General features: G+C 41.0%; 1 protein-coding gene across 1 annotated transcript; it reads left to right on the top strand.

Moving 5' to 3' along the window:
• Positions 1-205: 205 nt before the first annotated feature.
• Positions 206-15,136, top strand: LOC137150934 (transmembrane cell adhesion receptor mua-3-like). The gene is made up of 10 exons (XM_067544991.1): positions 206-374; positions 572-709; positions 2,390-2,725; positions 4,557-4,691; positions 4,971-5,108; positions 6,479-6,562; positions 7,256-7,368; positions 9,636-9,834; positions 11,170-11,304; positions 12,827-15,136. The coding sequence occupies exons 1-10, from the start codon at positions 206-208 to the stop codon at positions 13,003-13,005; spliced, it is 1,626 nt and encodes a 541-aa protein (XP_067401092.1). The 3' UTR covers positions 13,006-15,136.
• The last annotated feature ends 6,135 nt before the right edge of the window (positions 15,137-21,271 follow it).

Raw genomic sequence — 21,271 nt, 5'->3', positions numbered from 1 at the left:
TTGAAGGATATAGAACGGATTTCTATAAGCATTTGGTTCCACTATCAGTAATACTTGTCATTTTGTCAATGAATTGAACAATACAGGGTACTTTGCTATAAGAGGTCTTGATGGTGAAAGGAAAATTGAGTAATTTTAACTTTTTACTTTACAGATAAGAAAAAACTCGCCACCTGAGATCCAAAAGTTACTAAACGAAGGGAAAATGCGTATAGTAATCAAGAGTCTTCGCAGTGGCAGCATAATTGTGGACTTTTACATTATTGTGGATGTAGGAGAAAACATAACCAAAACAGAGCTCAGCAATACTTTCACAGAGGTCTTTACTAACAGTTCAGTATTTCAAGTAGACCACAACGCTACATTTATAGAAGGTACAGCCTAATGCTCATATGAACTCTTTTCTTTAGTATTTAGTGATTACAGTGTTCATCAGTGATAATGACTTTTTGTGAAAACAACTGCACTGGCAGTGAACTGTGTAAGTTAATTGCACTCAGCGTTTGTACTTTCATCTTTTCCATAATGAGTTAAAGAGTTGTTCTTTTTATGTTTGTTATCTTCATTATAGAAACGAATAGTTGTGAGACAGGATTAAACGGCTGTTCTGGAAATGCCTCGTGCAACGTTAGTGGGCCATCTTATACCTGTCGGTGTCAGGATGGATTCACAGACTTCAGTCCCAGTGTACCAGGTAGAGATTGCCGAGGTAAGATGAATTAAAATTCACATAATTCTTTAGATGGTCATTTTCTAAAACTTTTTATTTGTCTCTTAAAAATAAACTTATAAATGAGTTATTTAAGAAAATAAGAAAAAAATTAAGTAGAATAAAACTTAGTGGAATCGTAACAGACGACGATGATAGTTTTATTATCGTATTACATTATTATCAAGAGGCCCCAAACAAATATTGGAGTTCCACAGTGACAGTCTCTGTACAACTACATGATTAGAGAGAAACGTTCACTGCCCCGAAGGACATACAGTCTAAGGCCTTGCCTTTCAGACGCTTCCTCCTGTGGTGAATTGAAGCCCATGTTACCCCATTGAAATGGACTACCATGGAATGAGTCATGTCTTTACAGTGAAGCAGATGCATAAGTGTTTGCAGGACTGGGGCCTAAATGGATAAGATAGATAAAGGGTAAGAGAAAGGAAGTATTATTATCTCCATTTTATAGATGGGGAACTGAGGCAAAGAGAGATGAAGTAATTTGCACATGAAGTTTGTGGAAGAGCCAGTTCTGAACCCACTTTCCCCCAGATGCCAGTGCAGTATCTTAACACAACACTCTCCTTCCCCCCAAGAGAAATGCATTAATGAAAATTCAGTCTGACCTAGGTGTACCTTAGAAATATGTGGGTTCTTTAAAAGGAAAGAGAGATTAATCCAAATTTAAAAGCCAGACAATTCTTTAAATTGGCTGTAGAAAGCTTTATTTATAAGAGTAAAGTTATGTAGGATTAGAATCATAGCCATATCATTATGGTAACTGAAAAGTGATTCCTGTTTACAAAGCAAGGGCTATATTTTGGGGACATAAACTCTGAGGATGAACCCTTTGTTTAATACATAACTAATAGTAAGCACCTCTCAAGTTATTACATTGACTTTAAAAATATATGAAAAAGCATTTTCTCTTCCAGCAGCTTCACAGCCCCATTTTCTTTTCTTCTCCTTTATTTACATTTTGGAATTCTTCTGCTTCGCCTTTATCTTGACAAATAATAGCTGTGAGCCAGCAAGAGTGCAGGGATTCAAATACTATACAGTTGCTGAGAAATAACTGCATGATGGCCCTGCAAATTAGATACACAGAAGCAACCAGAGTACTGGGAACGACATAACTGGTGAAAAACTGTGGACTAGACTGAGCTATTAGTCTCAGCCATGAGTAAGATGAAACGCATAACTGTGGCCTCAGCCAAAGCCCCAGGAAGGAATTGTGGCTCAAAGCTTCATAGTTCCGGCCTTGATTTCATCTTGCTACAGGGAAAATTCAGTTACTACTACCCTTGAAATGGTGAGTTTACTTCCCCAGGGCAGTTCACCATCTACTCTCAACAGCAAGTAGGGCTGGTGGAGCCAAGATTCTGTCTGTCCCCCACCCGCTTGCTTGCAGGGGCAACGATCCAGACAGCAGAGGCTGTACTCTGCATGAGACCCAGACCCAAGAGCCACAGAGGCTGTGCAAAGGGGCGTGTGACGCTTACTCCTCCTCACTCCCCTGCTTAGCTGAGTAAGACAAGGGAACAATCTAGCCCTGCATGACTGTGCTTGAATAGATGGACAACATTTTTGACTGGCAGAAGCAATTCCATTTCAGTATGATTTTAAGTGATGTTCTCCATTTCTAATTTTAATGTTGTCTTATTTTTTCTATAGCAAAACCAGATGTAGAGCCCGTGACCATTGCACCATCAAGACAGTCATCTACATCAAAGTCATCGGTTAAAAGCACTAGCCCCACACCAGAATCTGAAACTGCACCTGCAGCTTCCATAAAGACAACAGTTTCATTACCAATGCCGAGTCCAAATTCTACATCACTCATATATCCAACCACAGTAAATGCAACAACTTTAATGACATCCTCAATAACTATTACCCTTCACACTACTACTGAAGTCACATCACTGAATACTGTGAGCAAAGTGACCACAAGTAATATTATACCTACCAGTCCTACGGGCAATACTATAACTACAAGCACTGCAATAGGTAAAAGTACTCCCACATTGATAACAATACAATGTTCATCAGTGTAAAGCTATGTAACAAACTGTTTCTGTGTTTCGTCATTGATTGAATATTTCTAAATTGTGTGAATTTTCCAGTTGCTGGTAGCATTATTTCCTGCATTTCACTGGCAGATGTAATTAACAGCTGGGCTTCTTTTACAAAGTAAATGTGAATATTTTTTAGGTAGTTCTTACTTTTTAATTTTGGAAGATTTGCATCCTGCCCTATTGCTAACATCACTGACAGAAGTACATAGCTAAATGACCTTATTCTCAGAAGTTTCTTTAGTGCTTCATGTTGGCCCAAGTCTACCTCATTTTTAGAGGATTGAGCATGGTGGATGCTCAATGCCTCTGAATGATACATTTCTATATTTCCTATGTTTCCAAGAGGCATTAATAGAATTATCGGATCAAGGCAGAGCTAGAAAGCTAGCTGTCCAGGCTGATACACACCCTTGTCCTTCAAGTACAATTAATGATGCCTGAAGGACCAGTAATTCTACCTTTCACTGTTTTTGTTCATGTTGTGCACTCATGCCCCAATTATCCGATATGGCAAATGAGCATTTAATACAAGATGGGGGAGAGGGAAGGCAAAGATCTCCCAAGCTCTTTCTCCTGGGGGAGATCTACGTTTACTACATTATCTGTGCCCCAGAGGTTAAACTGGTGAGTGTTTAGATAACTATAGAGCCAATGCTGGAACTGCTTATGCTTGTTCTGATCCCACATGAGTAATCCCATGAAATTATATCCCAAAATGCCAATCTTGGGTGACTAAAGTTACGCACCCAAATCCAAATTCAGGATCCGATGCTACAAACAGGTACTACCATGTGTCATGCTTTCTCTCATGTGTAGTCTTATTGCACTCAATGCACTCTGCTAGGATGTACAACTTGTAAACATGCAGCAATAAGTGTTTGCAGGACTAAATAAAGTGGCCTGATATTCGGAATATTGAACACCCACATCTCCCATTGCCCCACATAATCCATTGCTCAGCACCTCTGAAAATCAGGCCACTTTTATTTAGGTACCTCAGTATGGATTTAGGAACTAAAGTTTGAACATTCCTGAGTTATTCTCTAGGAAACTGCAGGAAAAAGAAAGTTTTAGACAGCATATTAAAGTAACTGTTTGCCTTCAAAAATAAAATAAAGGAAAGGATGCAAACAATACTTCACATTTTTCAGAAATAAAAACAAAACATTACTTCAAACTAATACAAGAACATGTGTGCCAAAGTAATACAAGAGTATGTGTGCCGCCTCTTTAGTTGGAAATACTTCTTTATGATGTAAGCTTTAATAATAGAAAGTTGATTGTCATTAGCATCAGCATGAGAGCTGCTCAGAAATTTTCTGATGGAACAGTTTTATGATCTGAAAATGCTAATTTAACAAAATTGAAAAGTTTCATTGGAATGCATCAATTTCACTGAAATTTTAATGAAAAATTAACAAAAATGTTTAATTTTGGTAAGGTCAAAGCTTTGGTTTTGACATTATAATATAATATAATATAATAATTAATTAACAGTTAAAATAACGAAGTCAAAAGGAAGAACTTTTGTCTTACTGGAGTGAAAAGATTTGATAAGGTTGAATCAATACTTCTGAATACTTTTGAAATTTCAAAAAAATTTAATTTCACATGAAATGCAGACTTCATTTTAATATGGGTTGAAGAGAAATTTTGAAATATCAGAATTTCCTGTGAGATGGCATTTCTGAGTTTTGGTCAGCACTAATATTTTCATTTTTTCCAAGATGGGTTTAATATGGTAAATATTTACTTTATTACAGCGAGAAACAGCTGTGAAGGAGGAAATGGATGTTCGCCACATGCGATCTGCACTCCTATAGGGGCAAATTATACCTGTAAGTGTAAGGATGGATTCAAAGACCACAGACCCAATGTACCAGGGAGAGATTGCCAAGGTAAGAAGGACAGGCTTTGAAACTCTTTTGGAGATGTGTACTGATATGAATCTGACCTTGATTAGGCCAATGCAAGTTTATGTGTAAAAACAAACTGGTTACATTTAAATCTGTATTAACTGAAGTTATTTGTTTAAATCTTCCATACAGTGATTTTCAAAGTGTGAAACATTAATTTACAGACTCATGTGTGTATTATGGTGTCCATCTGCCTTTGCGCAGTAGAAGGGGGGAAAGTGTGATGTCAGTTTATAAACATGATCTTCTCTTAACTTATAGACATAGATGAATGTGCTGCTAACACTTCATCTTGTTCATACTTGGCCACGTGCACGAACACAGTAGGAAGTTATGACTGTGCCTGTAATCCAGGAATAAAAGATGAGAATTCAACAAACCCTGGAAGGCAATGTAAAGGTAAATGAATATTGGCTTACTTCTGCTCAGGAAATTACTATTTTACAATATATTGCTAAAAAACCTCAAATAAATTCTCCCAGGCTACACTTATTTCACCAAAATATTTTGTCTTGTACTCTCCACACATAACAGCTTCATGTTAAATGGTCTACCAGGAGACCCATACTATGGAATTCACAAAGCTATTATTATGTATGATAGGGGCATAAGATGTGGGACTGAAAACTGTCTCCACACTGAGGGGCAGATCATGTCCCACACACCTGTGCACTGACAGGGTCCTCCCCTCCCACATCTTCTACCTCCCATGTAAAAGTGGGCTCAGACATATCAATGGCACCTTCCTTAGTCTTCCAAGGATCTTGTGATGGGTTCTGTGTAAGACTGGGATTTCCACTTGGAGAAGACTGGGTGGGCTGGGGGACAGGTCTGGGCAGCGCTACGCTGAGCAGAATGGATGCAGTGAGAGAGATACTGGCCCCTAAGTTCTGTGACTGTAATAACTTTCCTGCAAACCCCTCTTGCAGCAAGAAACCCTCTTTAACGAGATATTGGTTGGGGTACTGGGGACTGCTGCTACTTGCAGAAGCCCTGACAGCACTGCTCTGTTGGAACTTCAGTGCCCCGGGCCAGCAGAGCCTCCCTGTGGCTAGTGCTGCCTTCCCACAGATCCTCTTGGTCATGCAGAGGTTCCAGGGGCTCTGCAAGGCCAAAGATCAGGACCCATGGCTCATCCCACCTGCCCATGGAAGAATCTGGGTGGAACCTGGTGAGGGAAAACCAGTGGAGCTTACATCCCCCATTAGCGCTCTTGTGTGGGTTTTACTATGAGATGGAGAGATCCAGCCCTAAGTGATCCAGCCGCATCTTTTCATGTACCAGAGAAAATGAATCTCCCATTCCACACGTTCCCTGGTGTTGCGACATGATACTCGCAGAACTAGCATGAGAGCATCCTCTGCTCTCCTCAGACATTGTGATAGCACCAGTGGAATGACTCCATGCCTGAGACTACTGATTGGCCTGAAGCTTTCAAACAAAATTGTCAGCCCTGTACTGTTTGTATGAAGAACAGAACAGGTTTTTTATACAGACTTTCTTCCATACTCAGGGTGACGACACCTAAAAGCGTGCTGGCTGCTTTACAGACATATCATTCCATTGTAAATTCCCATCATCTCTCCAACGGGGTGGAATTCACACCTGGGCAGAGGGCCAGCACAAGGCCCATATACCATTTCTGTCCCACTTAAAGCCTCAAAGTATTTATGTGTTACATCCAGCTTATGCTGACCCTCTACCAGGAGTGAATTTCCTTTGTATATCTAAGGGTATCAACTAACTTGGTTTTGCTATTTACTTTACAGACCCTCTTCTCTGTTTCAACAGCACTGAGTTTTGCACACTACAAAATAATGACTGTCCTGTCTCCAAAGATTTGATATGCTCAAGTAAGTTTTTCAGCATTCCTGATTCATTTCTGATTACTGGGTAACATCCCACATAGGAGCAAGTATTTTTGATATGCAGTTTATGCTCTACTTTGTTAAGTGAGTTCAACTAGCACCTGCAGATCACACTTCTTTGGCCTATAGTTGTGAATGCTCCCTCAACCAATCTTTACTCTCAGCCTCAGTCTTTATTTTTAAACAAGACTATGGCTGCTAAAGTGTCTTTTTTTTTTTTTTTTTTTTTTTTTGGTTAGGGAATCATCCATTTATTTCATGGGAGTTGAGGGTATTAAGCACCTAGCATGGAGTGCATTTTGCAGGATCCAGACCTAACAGCCTGATCTTGCTCCCACTAAAATCAAAGGAAATGTTGCCATTGAGTTGAGTGGGAGCAGTAAAGCTGGCCGTAAATGGCACAGAAGATAGCAAGGGATGATAAGCAAATGACAGTCATTGTGATGTGGGACGAGCTTGGGGAGGGAAGAGGATTTTACTAGTAAAGGATCATGGGATTAGCTATTCTGTGAACATACTCGATTAGTTCCTTTGTGTTTATTTAATTAATTTACTTTTTAATAAAACTCATATAATAATTGAATAACGTGAGATAGGAAAGTCTAACAGGAATACAGAAGTGATGGATTGAAGGTCAGGTATTCTTTGAATCTATTACCTTTTTTCTTCCTTCCCCAGGTAAACAAGTTTTTGACTGCAAAATTTTGTTCAAAGAATTTGTGTTTGTTCCTGAACTTTATAACTCTAGTAGCGAAAAGTATCAGAATTTGTCCAAAAGAATCACAATAGACGTAAGTCATGATATGCCTTAGGGAACTTTCTAATGGATTGTCATTGTGTAAATTGTCCTCTTTTGTCATTTGGAAATGCACTAATAATATAGATGTGAGCCCCAGAGTCATTCACAGAGGTTGGTATCTAACCGAAAACTTAGTTGTGAATAAGCAGAAAAAATTACTCCTCGCTGTACAGCGAAACTGATAAGTGAAGCATATGCCTAAAAGGAACCATTGGGGCAGATAAGAGATAAAACCTCCTGCTTTATGTTGCCTGTTCAGTTCTCAGATGTACCACATTTAAAAGGGGACGTTTAAAAAGATTTAGACGAAAACAAGGGAATTCCTCATCTCTTTTGTTTTCTTTCATTCTTGTTAGACAAATGTCTATAGGGGTAGCTACGATAGTGTTCTAAAGTCATGCTGTAAAGCATATTTGTAAGATGGAGGGCTTTGAATAATTCTGGTAGAATACTGTAACTCATGGCCAATGCCTTATGCTGGCAGCTGAGGGACTGGCGGGGGAGCTGGTGGAATACGGGAGCGAGGATGGGAATTCAGAAACACTACATAAAAGAGAACAGCCTACAAAAAATGTCATGAAAAACGTGTCAGGACGTTACAGAATCTACTCTACTTCACCATGATGATAATGAAAAGAACTAATGATTATTTACTCGTCTTTCAAAAAAACGTACATGCCTGAGCCAGGTGGAAGAGTGAAATATTTCAAGGCTGGGATAGACTGTCATGGATTTGAATAATAAAGAGAAGACTTTTCTTTCTGAGCATGTCTGTTGTAGCTTTCACCCAAGTATTTCCAAGTATTTTGCAAGCAGCAACTAATTGCACCTTACCACATCAGCTGTACATTAATAGAGTGTTATTATTAGCATCCCCATTTTATAGAGGGATAAACTGACTTTTTACAGTGTGGTTAAAGGGCCTGATCCAAAGTTCACTAAACTCAATGGGAGTCTTTTAGCCAATTTCAATGAACTTTGGATCAGGCCTTCTATGACTTGTTCTAGGCAATAGGGATTGCTATCATTATTATTAGACAGTGCCATAGCTGAGGAAAGAACCTCTTCTTAAGTGACAAAATGTTTTTATTTCTGTGGACCATTTTATAAAAACTGTGAAATATTTTGGTTTGGCAATGCTGCCATGGTGCTTCATGGGAAGTGTAATCAGGTTCCTCACACTCCCATTCAGGGTTCTTTGGCTGGACTACATCTCCCGTGATGGTCTTGGAGCTGGGAAAAAGTATGTTATGTGAGTCCCTGGCCATGGTGCATCATGGAACATGTAGTCCAGCTGGGGACCCTGGCCTATAAAGGAGAATGGAGACATGAGGCAACTCTCAGTAGACACTGGCAGCATTTCCAAATATTTTTTTTTTAATTCGGCATTTGGTTTTTCAATGAAAAATGAAAATTCTCCATGGAAAGCAGATACATTGTGAAACTTTTTCTTTAATCAGGAGTTTTGACTGCAAATTTTTGACCCGGCCTACTTAGAAGGAAGGGACTTTTCTTATATCCACTAGAAAATACTGGGCCAAATTGCATTTTGAGGTACACCCATGTAAATCTGGAGTCCCTCCAATAAAGTCAGTGGGTTTATGCTTGAGTTACACTGGAGTGGTTGTGGGAAGAATCTCTCCTCCTGTCTCTCCATTGCACAGTCATTCCGAAATGTCAAGCTCTTGATTATGTGATGATGAAACAAAGTGAATAATGTTGCACAAGTTATATATGATATTTGTATAGACTAAGACCACTGTCATATCCATTTTAAACTCCTAATTCCAACTTCTGCCATTAGATGTGTATGCATTGGATGAGCACGCTTGAAATCAAGCTGTGCATGTTAATAAAGCTGAAGGACCCTAACAGTAACCTTAGAAATCCTATATGTGCTTTATAAATATAGCACTAAGGTGCTGCTGGATTCCAGTATATATATGGAAGAATGTGAAGAAGGATAGTTAATGCATATGAATTCCCAACTGAGAGTTAGCTATAGATTACTACTCAATAAATCAAGTTCTGATTTCATACTTTAAATCATCCACTGTACATTACCAAGAAAGTCTTTCCTGAATTAATACTTTGTGCTATAGAAAACCCCCCTTTTCTGTATTCAATTAGTTGTCATTCTAAAAGTAGTGCCTTAAAAGAGTGATGTGTACAGAAAACTTACTGGTGAATGTATACAGTAATTCTTGCTCTGCCTCTTATCCTGACAATTTGTACAAATGTTGGTTTACATATTTCTAGGTTGTTGAAAAAATGCGAATTAAACTGGGAGATGACAGCTTTGATATCATAATGGTTGGATTCAGACCTGGGAGTGTGATCGCCTATTTTGTTTCTCTAATTCAAGGACAACAGTCCATTGGAGCAAATACTCTTCAAGCAAGTTTAAGTGAAATAGTAAAGGCCATGTTTGGCAATCAAACTGAAGTAACGGTACAATGTAAGTGTTACTAAAACATCTTATTGGTTATGGCACAGGGATATGAAAGCACCTACTCTCATGCACTGTGGAAAATTGTTAAAAAGAGTTTTGTCCTTCTACAAGGTGCATGTCTTTTATGCTAAATAACATTCACATCAGCACAGAGGCACAGCTAGAATTTTCCTCAGGAGGGGGCCTAGGAGTTAAACTGGTGAGTGTTTAGATAACTTTACTTGGTTATTCTTGCTAAAGCAGTGACTATAGAGCTAACGCTGCAACTGCTTATGCTTGTACTGAACCCACCTGAGTAATCCCATTAAATTATGCCCCACAGTGTCAAGTTTGGGTGCCTAAAGTTAGGCATCCAATCCAGATTCAGTGCCCTGTGTTGCAGACAGGTACTACAATGTGTCTTGTTATCTGTCATGAGCAGTCTTATTGCAAACAATGCACTCCACTAGGATATACAATTTGTAAACACTTGGCAGTAAATGTTTGCAGGACTGGGCCCTATGGCATCCAAATAAAGTGGCCTGATATTCAGAATATCAAGCACCCACATCTCCCATTGCCCCACATCTCCCATTGCTCAGCACCTCTGAAAATCAGGCCACATTTATTTAGGTGCCTAAATGTGGATTTAGGAAACAAAGTTTGAACGTTTTTGCCTACTACATTCCTGAGTTATTTTCTAGGAAACTGCAGGAAAATGCAAGTTTTAGACAGTGTCTGAAAGTAACTGTTTGCCTTAGAAAATAAAATAAAGGAAAGGGTGCAAGCAATACTTCAGGTTTTTCAGAAATAAAAAACAAACATGAGATTAAACTAATACAAGAATGTGGGTGCCAAAGCAACATAAGAGCATGTGTGCCATCTCTTAGGTTGGAAATATTCCAATATGATGTTAGCTTTTATAATAGAAAGTTGGTTGTCATTAGTATCAGCATGAGAGCTGGTCAAAAGATTTCGAAAACAAAACTGAAATGTTTAATAGGAATGTTTCAATTTCACTGAAATTTTTAAATGGAAAATTAACAAAATGTTTAATTTTGGTAAGACCAAGTCTTTGGTTTTGACATGATTGTTTTGCATAATGTAATATAATATAATATAATATAATATAATATAAAAGTCAAGATGAAGAGGTTTAATCTTAATGAAGTGAAAAGTTTTGATAAGGCTGCATCAATATTTCTGAAATGAAATGCTAACGTCTCATTTTGATTTGGGATGAAGAGAAATTTTGAAATATCAGAATTTCCTGTGAGATGGCATTTCTGAGTTTTGGTCAGCACTAATATTTTCATTTTTTCCAAGATGGGTTTAATATGGTAAATATTTACTTTATTACAGCGAGAAACAGCTGTGAAGGAGGAAACGGCTGTTCGCCAAATGCCTTATGCACTCCCATAGGGGCAAATTATACCTGTAAGTGTAAGGATGGATTTGAAGACCGCAGCCCTAATGTACCAGGGAGAGATTGCCAAGGTAAGAAGGAAAGGCTATGAAATCCTTTTGTAGATGTGCACTGATATTAATCTGACCTTGATTAGATCAATGGTGTATTGCTGCTTCAGCCAAGGCAGGGGGCTTGGGGAAGTGCAAAGGCCTCCCCCCCGCCCCCCCAGTCTGTAGAGCCAGGACTCCAGCAGGGCTGCCCTGTTGGGCAGGGATGTGGGCGCTCCAGCCAGTTCCCTCTTGTGCAGCTGGTGGGTCTCTGGCTGTGGGGCCGCCTCATGCTGTTGTCTCAGAGCAGGCTCAGGATGCAGGGCTTAGGCCCCCGCCCCATTCCCCCCTCTGTTGCACCTCTTCATCAGCACATTCCAGCTGGAGTGTAGATTGTTGTTCTGTTTCAAACAAAGATTATGCCTCTCCACAGCAGTGTGAAAGTCAAATATTCTGGGGTGCATTCTTATATTCAAAGGTCTATGGGGCAACTCGTGGCTCTCTTCATATGGATGGAAGGAAACCATATAGACCTCCTTGGTGCAGTGTAAGTCCACTCTGCGCCAGGCAGGTTGGTCCTAGAGATGGTTGGCTTTGGGTGGAAGGGGGCATGAAGAGTCTCCATACTTGTCCATGATACGACCCCCTGAGCTGCTTCCCAACCACTGCTCTCCCTTTCTAGTACTTAAAAATGAAATGCTGCAGTATAAAGTATAGCGGTCCCACAACCCTTCTTTAAGCTGGTAAATACGTACTTACAAGAGTAGTCCTACTGGCGTGAATAAAACTACTCATGTAAGTGGTCCCCAGCATTGCACAGCTAGGCCCTTCGTTGGTATAAGACACACTTTGAAGAATCTGGAAGAAGATGTAAATTACATTAACTCAGACTTTCCCTCGACTCACTTAGACTCATCTCTGAATTTGCCCCTGTGGACCTGATCTAACGCCCTTAAAATCAACTAAAAGACTCCTATTGACTGCACTGACTGTTGGATAGCATGTGCATATCTTGCATTGTGTGTAAGGGCTGGATCAGGGCATTTCTGTCACAGCTCTGGGGAGGGAGCCGTGCAGAGCCGCACTGCCACAGGAGAGGCATCAAGAACATCAGGCATGATCCTGTGCACACACATTGCGCAGTCTGCTCCAACTATCTAGATGCAGCTGATTGCTCCCCCGGGTATACCGATCCTGCTCATTGGGTTGGTATGTGGCCCTGACCCTTCCCTCTTGGTGCCCCCGTCTTGGCACTTTGCTCCCCAGGAGGCATGGAAGCAAGCAGTCCTTACACTTCATACACCACAGCGACTGCTATTATGCAGCCATTTAAGGAAGGGGGAGGCTTCTTGCGCGCTAGGTCAGCTGGCACTCCTGTGCCTGGGCTGCCCACAATCTGGCCCCAAGATATGGGAATGAACAGAGTCGTATTTCAAATGGGTTCAGTTTCTAAGTGTCTGATGTTGGAGATCGAATGCAGCTGTCATTTAATGCCCCAAATTTTCTAAAGGCTTCGCATTGACATTTCAGGCTGGCATTTTTCAAATATATTTTCCATTTACAGCATCTGAAACAAATCTGGCCTGGAAAACAGCGGTGATTGTCCTGGGAGTTCTTTTTGGAGTTGCATTACTAATTGTTTTGCTGATACTGGCAGTGTGCCTTTGGATGAAGCATACATCTGGTAAATATTGGGTTGAACCTAAAGGACTCATGGGAAATTTTGCCTACCAATACTTATAAGCCTTCGCTTTGACTTATAAATAAATGCATTTCTCTTGCTACCTTAAAATACATTAAAATCTCTATCTTAAATCTATCTTTTTATCTGAAGTACTTATATGACACCCCGGGCCCCCATTACTGTTGTACCTGAGTCCCTCACAATGTTTAATGCCTTTATCTTCACAACAGCTCTGTGCAATAAGGCAATGCTATTATCCTCATCTTATAGACGAGGAGCTGAGCCACAGAGAGACTAAGTGACCTCCGCTAGCTCACATAGGAAGTCTCTGGCAGAGCTGGGAGTTCCATGCTAGTGATCTAACTACTGCCACATAAGGAAATGAAATGTCCATAAATGGCAGCTGTAGATTAGATGTGCAGTGTTAGAGTTATAAACACAAAGGGATTGATGCTTCTACAGAAACCATCAGCAAAATTCCCATTGACTTAAAGGGGAACATGACGAAGCCCAATATTATGGTCCATAGTTTGCTGTGGGCCTGTGCATTTACTACATTCATTTATTTTTAATCCATCCCATAAATTCACTTATACAAAGTGCGGATTGGCGTGTACATGCATGTCTTTCGTGTGTCACAAATGAATTTATACACATCAACACGCTACACAACTCCATGATTTATCTTCTTTCGTTTTGACAAATGAGCACAAATAATTTGCAATAAAAGTATAAAATCATTATAAAGTACTGTTGACTTTAAATATACATGTGTATGTGATTTAAAAAGAAACTGCCAAATGTAAAGTTTTAACATACCACTGAAAGGGAAGGAAGATGATTTGGGGAGGAACAGACTAACTCATCCATTTTTTACCTATTGGAAATGATTAGACAAGAATCTGACATGCAATCTCATTTGGCCTTGCTCTTTATAAGCCTGACCCAAAGCCCTCTGAAGTCAATGGAAAGACAGGGCCTGTTTTCATTTTTGTGTACTTTACTGCACTGAGCACATTGCTAGTATAAAACAAATAATAAATAGTCATAATAATTATTCCATTATGGTTTGTGTATTTCATATAGAATTAATTTTGTCTGTATCTGTATTTCCTTTTGTCTATGAGCCAACACCCACTTCTACGATCTGATATTGAATGTGCATTATTGTGAAATACTGATTGGATGGAATTTCTGAATAATGGGTCTGACAGTGTTTCTCTAGCTCTCCTCTTTTGTCTGACAGCATGACCTTGTGGAGGAACCAAGATGCAATTGGCCAAATGGAGGGGGTCACATTTCTCTGGGTATGTCTGCACAGCATTTTGAAGGTCTAAAACCAGCCGTATAGATAGCATTTCTAGGTTGCGGCTCAGGCTGGAGATCGGGCTCTGAAGGCTAATGAAGAGCGTGGGCTTCAGGGCCCGAGCTGCAACTTCAACAAGACAACTTTTTGTAATGCTAGTGTGAGCCCTGTGAGCATGAGTCTGTCAACCTGGACTGGGAGGCTTAATGCCACTCCCTCTAAAACGCTGTGTATACATACCCTGTGGGACTTTGCTTCCCAGAACATAGGGTGAGTGGGTTCAGGCTGTACCATCCTTTCAAGAGGTTGCTCACCAGGCCCTCCATAGATTAGCAGCAGTGTGGTATTCCAGAATGGGCAAGGGGGGGAGGGGTCAAGAAGGGATGGCTGCATGTTTACATGTTTTCTGCATCTTTATGCACAAATTTCTGTCAATATTTTGTGCTCCTGGCAGGACTAATATTTGCAGGGATCTGTGAAGGGGGCTTTTGCTCATGAGGCACCAGCCTTCTTTGCGCTTTTCTGGGTCAGTGTACCCTACATTGCCCCTCTAGTTGAGCTTGGCCTATATGCCACAACTCAGCCCCATAGAAGAAGATTTAGTGACATTAATATTGGTGGCCACTATTTTACATGATTTGTAACACTGATGAAGTGCTATGCTCATGAATAATTTGTGAATGTGTACATAGCCATACATTCTAGCCGTAAAATGCAGTCTCACTTGACTATTATGCTTTGCAAATACAAATGAAGGTCATTGTCTGCTTTTCTAGTGTCTTTGTAAACTATATTGATTGGAAGATTGTGTACATCAAGGTTGTACTGTAATATAAGAAGATAGAATTCTATGATAATATTTATGTAAAATACTTTGAAATCTCTGGCGATCCATTATTTTAAATGATTTCCAGAAACATGTTACAAATAAATATACTATTTTTACAATTTGGCATTTCTAAGGAGTTTGTTATTGTTATTTTGCAGTACAATATTGGGCAAGTTGTTATTTTTAAAAAAAAATATTTTAATGTTTTGATTAAAATTATTAAGTAGCAGCAGAGCCAGGTTGGCAAGGCCGGTTTTGTTCAACATCTTCATTAATGATCTGGAGGATGGGGTGGATTGCACCCTCAGCAAGTTCGCAGATGACACTAAGCTGGGGAGAGTGGAAGATATGCTGGAGGTAGGGATAGGATACAGAGTGAATTAGACAAATTGGAGGATAGGGCCAAAAGAAATCTGACGAGGTTCAACAAGGACAAGTGCAGAGTCCTGCACTTAGGAAGGAAGAATCCCATGCACAGCTACAGACTGGAGACTGACTGACTAAGCACAGTTCTGCAGAAAAGGACCTGGGGCTTACAGTGGACAAGAAGCTTGCTCTGAGTCAACAGTGCGCCCTTGTTACCAAGAAGGCTAATGGCATATTGGGGTGCATTAGTAGGAGCATTGCCAGCAGATTGAGGGAAGTGCTTATTCCCCTCTATTTGGCACTGGTGAGGCCACATATGGAGTACTGTGTCCAGTTTTGGGCCCCCCATTACAGGAAGGATGTGGACAAATTGGAGAGAGTCCAGCGGAGGGCAACAAAAATTATTAGGGGGCTGGAGCACATGACTTATAAGGAGAGGCTGAGGGAACTGGGCTTGTTTAGTCTGCAGAAGAGTGAAGGGGCATTTGATAATGACTTTCAACTATCTGAAGGGGGGTTTCAGAGAGGATGGAGATAAGCTGTTTTCAGTGGTGGCAGATGACAGAACAAGGAGCAATGGTCTCAAGTTGCAGTGGGGGAGGTCTAGGTTGGATGTTAGGAAAAACTTTTTCACTAGGAGAGTGGTGAAGCACTGGAATGGGTTACTTAGGAAGGTGGTGGAATCTGCATCCTTAGAGGTTTTTAAGATGTGGCTTGACAAAGCCCTGGCTGGGATGATTTAGTTGGGGTTGGTCCTGCTTTGAGCAGGGGGTTGGACTAGATGTCCTCCTGCGGTCCTTTCCAACCCTAATCTTCTATGGTTCTATGAATTCATCAGAGACAGAGATGAGATATCTCTGTGCAAGATCAGCACTGCTATTTTTGCCTGCAGGGGGACCCAGATTGGGTGAATTTGGCCCTATTCCCCCAGCCCTATGGAAGCCCCTCTGCAGATATACTGTGGGGACCAGGCTCCAGAAACTCCCAGGGGTCAAGAAGAGGATTAGCCACTGTTCTCCCTTTCAGGGGTAGGGGATAGTGCCTTGCATTTCAGGCAGCATTAAGTAAGCTCCACACTTGCTCTCTCGTCAGTGAGATAGGGGTTCTGCAGCCACGGGGTGCCTGTCAACAAGATTCATGTGTCAGCCAAGAGAGGTAGGCCAGAGAAACAGCACAGAAAGGGCCAGACCTCCACGGGACTTGATGTTCCCTTTCCTGGGTTCTGTGGGCTGGGAAAGCTAAGCTCCCTGCCTCCTCCAAAAAGACACACATCTGTCCCTGGCGAGGAGACTCTTTAAAAGAAACACTGCAAGGTTCACCGTGTAGTTTACTGGACACTTTGCCTCCCTTCCATGGAAAGGTGCAATATAAAACATCTGTGATGGCACAGGGTTAACCACTCAAGGTATGCCTGCACTGCCATTAAATATCCACGCCAGGCCCGTGCCAGCCAGCTGACTCAGGCTCACGTGGCTTGGGCAGTAGAATTGTGGTGTAGATGTTTGGGCTCAGGCTGCAGCTTCGGCTTTTGGAGTTTCCCTGCTCCCAGGGTTCCAGAGTTCAGGCTCCAGCCAGAGCCCAAATGTCTACACAGCAATTTTGCAGCCGGAGCCCCACGAGCTCGAGTCAGCTGGCATGGGGGGAGCTGGCGCTAGGCATAAGCAGACTAAGCAATCATTTAGGGCCGCGAGCAGCTCCAGGGGGTACCCCTATTAAGTACTGGTATGTGCAGGTGGGGCAGGGTGCAAAAATATTCCTGCTTCGGGCCCCCAGGGGGCTAGCACTGGCACGGGTCATAGACCAGCCACAGGAGTTTAACTGCAATGTAAACATACTTTAAGTGTTTAAGAGAAAGGGACATGGTCAACTTAAAAATCTCTCTGCTGTTTCAAAACTGATCTATCATTGATACACATAAAATCCTGGATTGCTCTACCTGCAAGACAGTAGAGAAAACGTGACTTTTTCTTCTTTTTTCCCCATCAGTTTGTTCCTTTATTCATTTGACAGCACTTTGTCCATAGTCAGTCAATTTCTCCAACAGATTGTGTTCATCTTTCATATATCAGGGAGAGGAAAAAAAACTTTTAAAATAGAAAAAATATTATTGTAAAGCCACAGAAACTGGCAGGAGGAACAGGGCTAGTATCTGATGCTATTTTCACTCAGATTTGAAAACTGACAGGATTTCAAACTAAATTAGAGCTACTTTGCTCCATTTCATAAACCCTCACATGTGAGGGGGAAAACAGTAGATTTTTTTTAAATTTTAAAATGCCCCAAAATAAAAAGTAGCACAACATGAAGTATTTACATTTATCAGAAATTAAAACACTAACCAATAAATACAAACAACTTAATATACATATTAAATGTTTCTAGCTAATGAAAGCATAAACGAATCTGACAAATGCAATAATCGATGTATTAATCATAATTCTCTGGAAAGTTAGACCAGACTGTACTGAAGACCTTTAGTCAGGATTCAAATAAGACCTCACCCTTTCAAGGTTCCCCAGATCTACCATACCAATATACCATTCTGTAATGCTTAATAGTTCTTGATGTCCCCCCCCCTTTTTTTTTTAGCAATATTAACCTTTTGGCCCCTAAATGTTCTCATAACAAAACATTTTTTTCCCTGAGTTTGTCAATATTATGCAGATTCCTGTGATTGCCTTGCAAAATATTTAGGCTCCAGAGACTTAAAAGCATTTAGATGCCTAACGCCTATAGAAATTAATGAGAGGGAGGTGCCTAAATAGCTTTGAGAATCTGGGCCTATAGTAATAGCTGTGAAGGCACACAGTTATTGCCATTCTGGATCAGAGCTATGGTACATCTAGTCTACGATCCTGTCTTTGACAGCGGGCTAGTACCAGATGCTTCAGAGAAAGGTGCAAAAAACCCTACATAAGGTAGACATGGAGGGTAATCTACTGCTCAAGAATGTCTCATTTTAATCGCCAGTAATCAGAGATTAGGCTCTGCAATAAGAGATTTTATCTACCTTCCAATACTCTTTTTGTAATCATGAACTATTCTATAGCTATCTGTATAAACATCCAATCCCGCTTTGAATCTTGCTAAATTCTTGGCCTCCGTGACATTGAGTGAAAAATTATTTCTCTTGATCAGTTTTGAACATGCCACCTTTCAACTTCATTGAAGGTCCCCTTCTTTTTGCAGCAACCTAAGTTCATTATCATATTTACAGTAAGACATTCTCCTAAAATTCATAGACACCATGACAGTCCCATAACATGTGCAATAATGTCCTGATCTGGCTCTCATTGAAATCAGGGGCCAGATTCTCGTTGATTTCAATGGTGCAGAATCAAGCTCTAAAACAGCATTTATTGCTCCAGAACCTAATATGCTGCCAGATTCTGACCTCCATTGTGGTATATGGTGCCCTGTGAAACTACATGTCTTTGTTGCTGAATGATATTGAAGTCTTCAGTAGATTTCAAAATATTTCTTTTTATCTTTTCCCATAATTTCTTATCCAAATTGCCACAATAATCCAAATCTCTAAGCCAACCTCTTGGATAAATTATCAGCCATTGTGAAGAGAGGAGGGAACAGGGAGCCTGCTCCATGCTTGCAATATCTTGTTCAAGGGCACGGACAATTGTAGTCCCTGTGTTCAATGGAGTGTGGGGACTGCTTTTTCCTAGATGGGCATCTTAAAAAGAACCAAAAAGCATTGGTGGAGGTAGAAGACCTGGCGTCTCCCTGTCCTCTCTGGCAGATGGAGTCAATCAGGTGCAACAGGGGGTTGGGAGAAGGAGCAGACTGATTACCCAAAAGGATGCTGCAGTGTGAACAGTCCTTTAGGCACCTGAGCTCTTGAAAGATGTTGCCCTTCTGGGGTGAGCTGGCTCTACATTAGAGCGAGGCACAATCTGCCGGACACAACTTTTTTTCCACCAAACAATGCAGATTTGGTGCAAATGAAACATTTTACAACTTCATGTCGAGTTTGGTGAATTGTTTCAGTCACAATGAAAAAGAAAAAAAATTGGAACCATCAAAACAGATTGTTTTGGCAGTATCAAAAGGAAACATTTTGATTGTTTGGGCTAGAAGCTCAAGGGGTTTTGGGCACCATTCACAAAAGAAGTAGTGGTAGTCTTATACCCAGTAACCCAGTGGTTAGGGCACTCGTGGGAGACCCAGGTTTGGATCCCCATTTTGGAACAGGGAATAAAATGCATGTCTCTGCCCTACCACGTGCCTTAACTATCAAATTATTGGTTATTCTGGGGTGGGTCTCTCTCAGTCTCTTCTAGTGAAACTGTTACACTTTGTATAAGTAATTAAATATTCATTGGAGCAGGGACTGAAATCTGGATGGACCCCTCTCCTCCCAGGAAAGTACCCTAACTATAGGTCACAGAGTGCAGATCATAAAGCATAACCCCAGGATGGCATAGCAAGACACCATGATCCACTGGATGAAGGGAGTGAGCAGCTCCCTGCCTTCCTGATGCTAAGCACTAGCTTCCAGTGAATCAAGACGCCCTTTGCTCCACTACAGGAGAAAACAGGAACAATGAATTCTGGAAAGATCAAGCAGCCAGTCCCACCAGCCCACAGGATTACTGTTGTGAAGGATGCATGTGCCAGTATCCCTGTTCATTCTCATTATGTTGCCTTGCTCTACCAGGGGTAAGATTAACCCTATTGGTTATTGTTCTCAACATTAAAGAACATCCTGAGTTTTACTTTTTTAAAAAGTAATAACATTGAAATAATTTGATAAATAAAAATAATACCCTTGGTGAGCTAAGCAAATATAAACCATTTTTAACCCTATTCCTGAAAGCTGGGTTATTTTAGAACATGACAAATTTTGGGGTAAAAAAATCAATACCTAGCCTTTTAGCTATCATCAGCCATATCCATGTAGTGCACTCGATCATTTGGAAGCTGTGTTTCTTCCTTATTATCATAGTGACAATGCTGTTGAAAGGGGGATGGGTTTAAACATTCTTCCTTTATATATTCTCATTCAGCTAATAATTGTCTCTCACTTTAACTGACCCATAAAGGGGCAGATTTTCAAACAATCAGCTATACAGGGCTGTGCATGCCTTTAGCATGATAGCAAGGACAAACTGGGCATTCGCCAACTCAGATGTGCCCTTTGATGCCCCATGGCCCCACTTATGGTATTATACTCTGGCCAGCAGGAGTCTTTTTACAGAGGATGCCCTGGATACCATTTCTAGTCTACTCCACTTCGTTGTGCTGGCTTTGAGGATTTAGTCCAATGCAATTAGGTGAATGTAAAAACACAACAGAAATGTAAGTTCTCTCTTCAAGTGATTGCTCATATGCATTCCAATATAGGTGAGTGCGTGCCCCGTGCACGAGTCTCCGGAAGCTTTTTTTTTTGCCCTAGCAACCCCCGCAGGGTCGGCTCCGGCACCCCCTGGAGTGCTGCGCTCATGCTGCGGTATATATGGCGCCATCGACCCTGCGGGCCCCCAGTTCCTTCTTTCCGCCCGCGACGGTAGCTGGAACGCTTGCCCCTTGCTATCACAAGCAAGTAGCAACCCCTGTTTTTTCATTGTTATTGTTCGTTCTATAGTTAGAATTAGTGTTAAAGTTGTTTATAGTGTTAAGTAAGAGATTAGTTAAGCTGTAGGTATTAGCCCTTAGGGGCTTGGACTGAGTCATGCCGGGCTCAACGGGGTTTAAAGCCTGCGCGACCTGTGCGAAGGCCATCCCTGTCAGTGACACCCATGACAGATGCCTCCAATGCCTCGGGGAACTGCATCGTAAAGAGAAATGTAAGATTTGTAAAGCCTTCAAA

This window comes from Emydura macquarii, unplaced genomic scaffold (assembly GCF_026122565.2).
Source record: "Emydura macquarii macquarii isolate MOO-44397 ecotype Brisbane River unplaced genomic scaffold, CSIRO-AGI_Emac_v2 contig_1043, whole genome shotgun sequence".
In the NCBI taxonomy this organism is placed as follows: Eukaryota; Metazoa; Chordata; order Testudines; family Chelidae; genus Emydura; species Emydura macquarii.
The sequence above is the reverse complement of the archived record's forward strand: the minus strand, read 5'-3'. Positions and strand labels throughout refer to the sequence as shown.

Coding starts and splice junctions, on each gene's coding strand:
- LOC137150934 (XM_067544991.1), top strand. CDS start 206: ATGCGTATAGTAATCAAGAGTCTTCGCAGTGGCAGCATAATTGTGGAC. Junction 2,726..4,556: donor AACTACAAGCACTGCAATAG/GTAAAAGTACTC, acceptor ACTTTATTACAG/CGAGAAACAGCTGTGAAGGA. Junction 7,369..9,635: donor CCAAAAGAATCACAATAGAC/GTAAGTCATGAT, acceptor ACATATTTCTAG/GTTGTTGAAAAAATGCGAAT.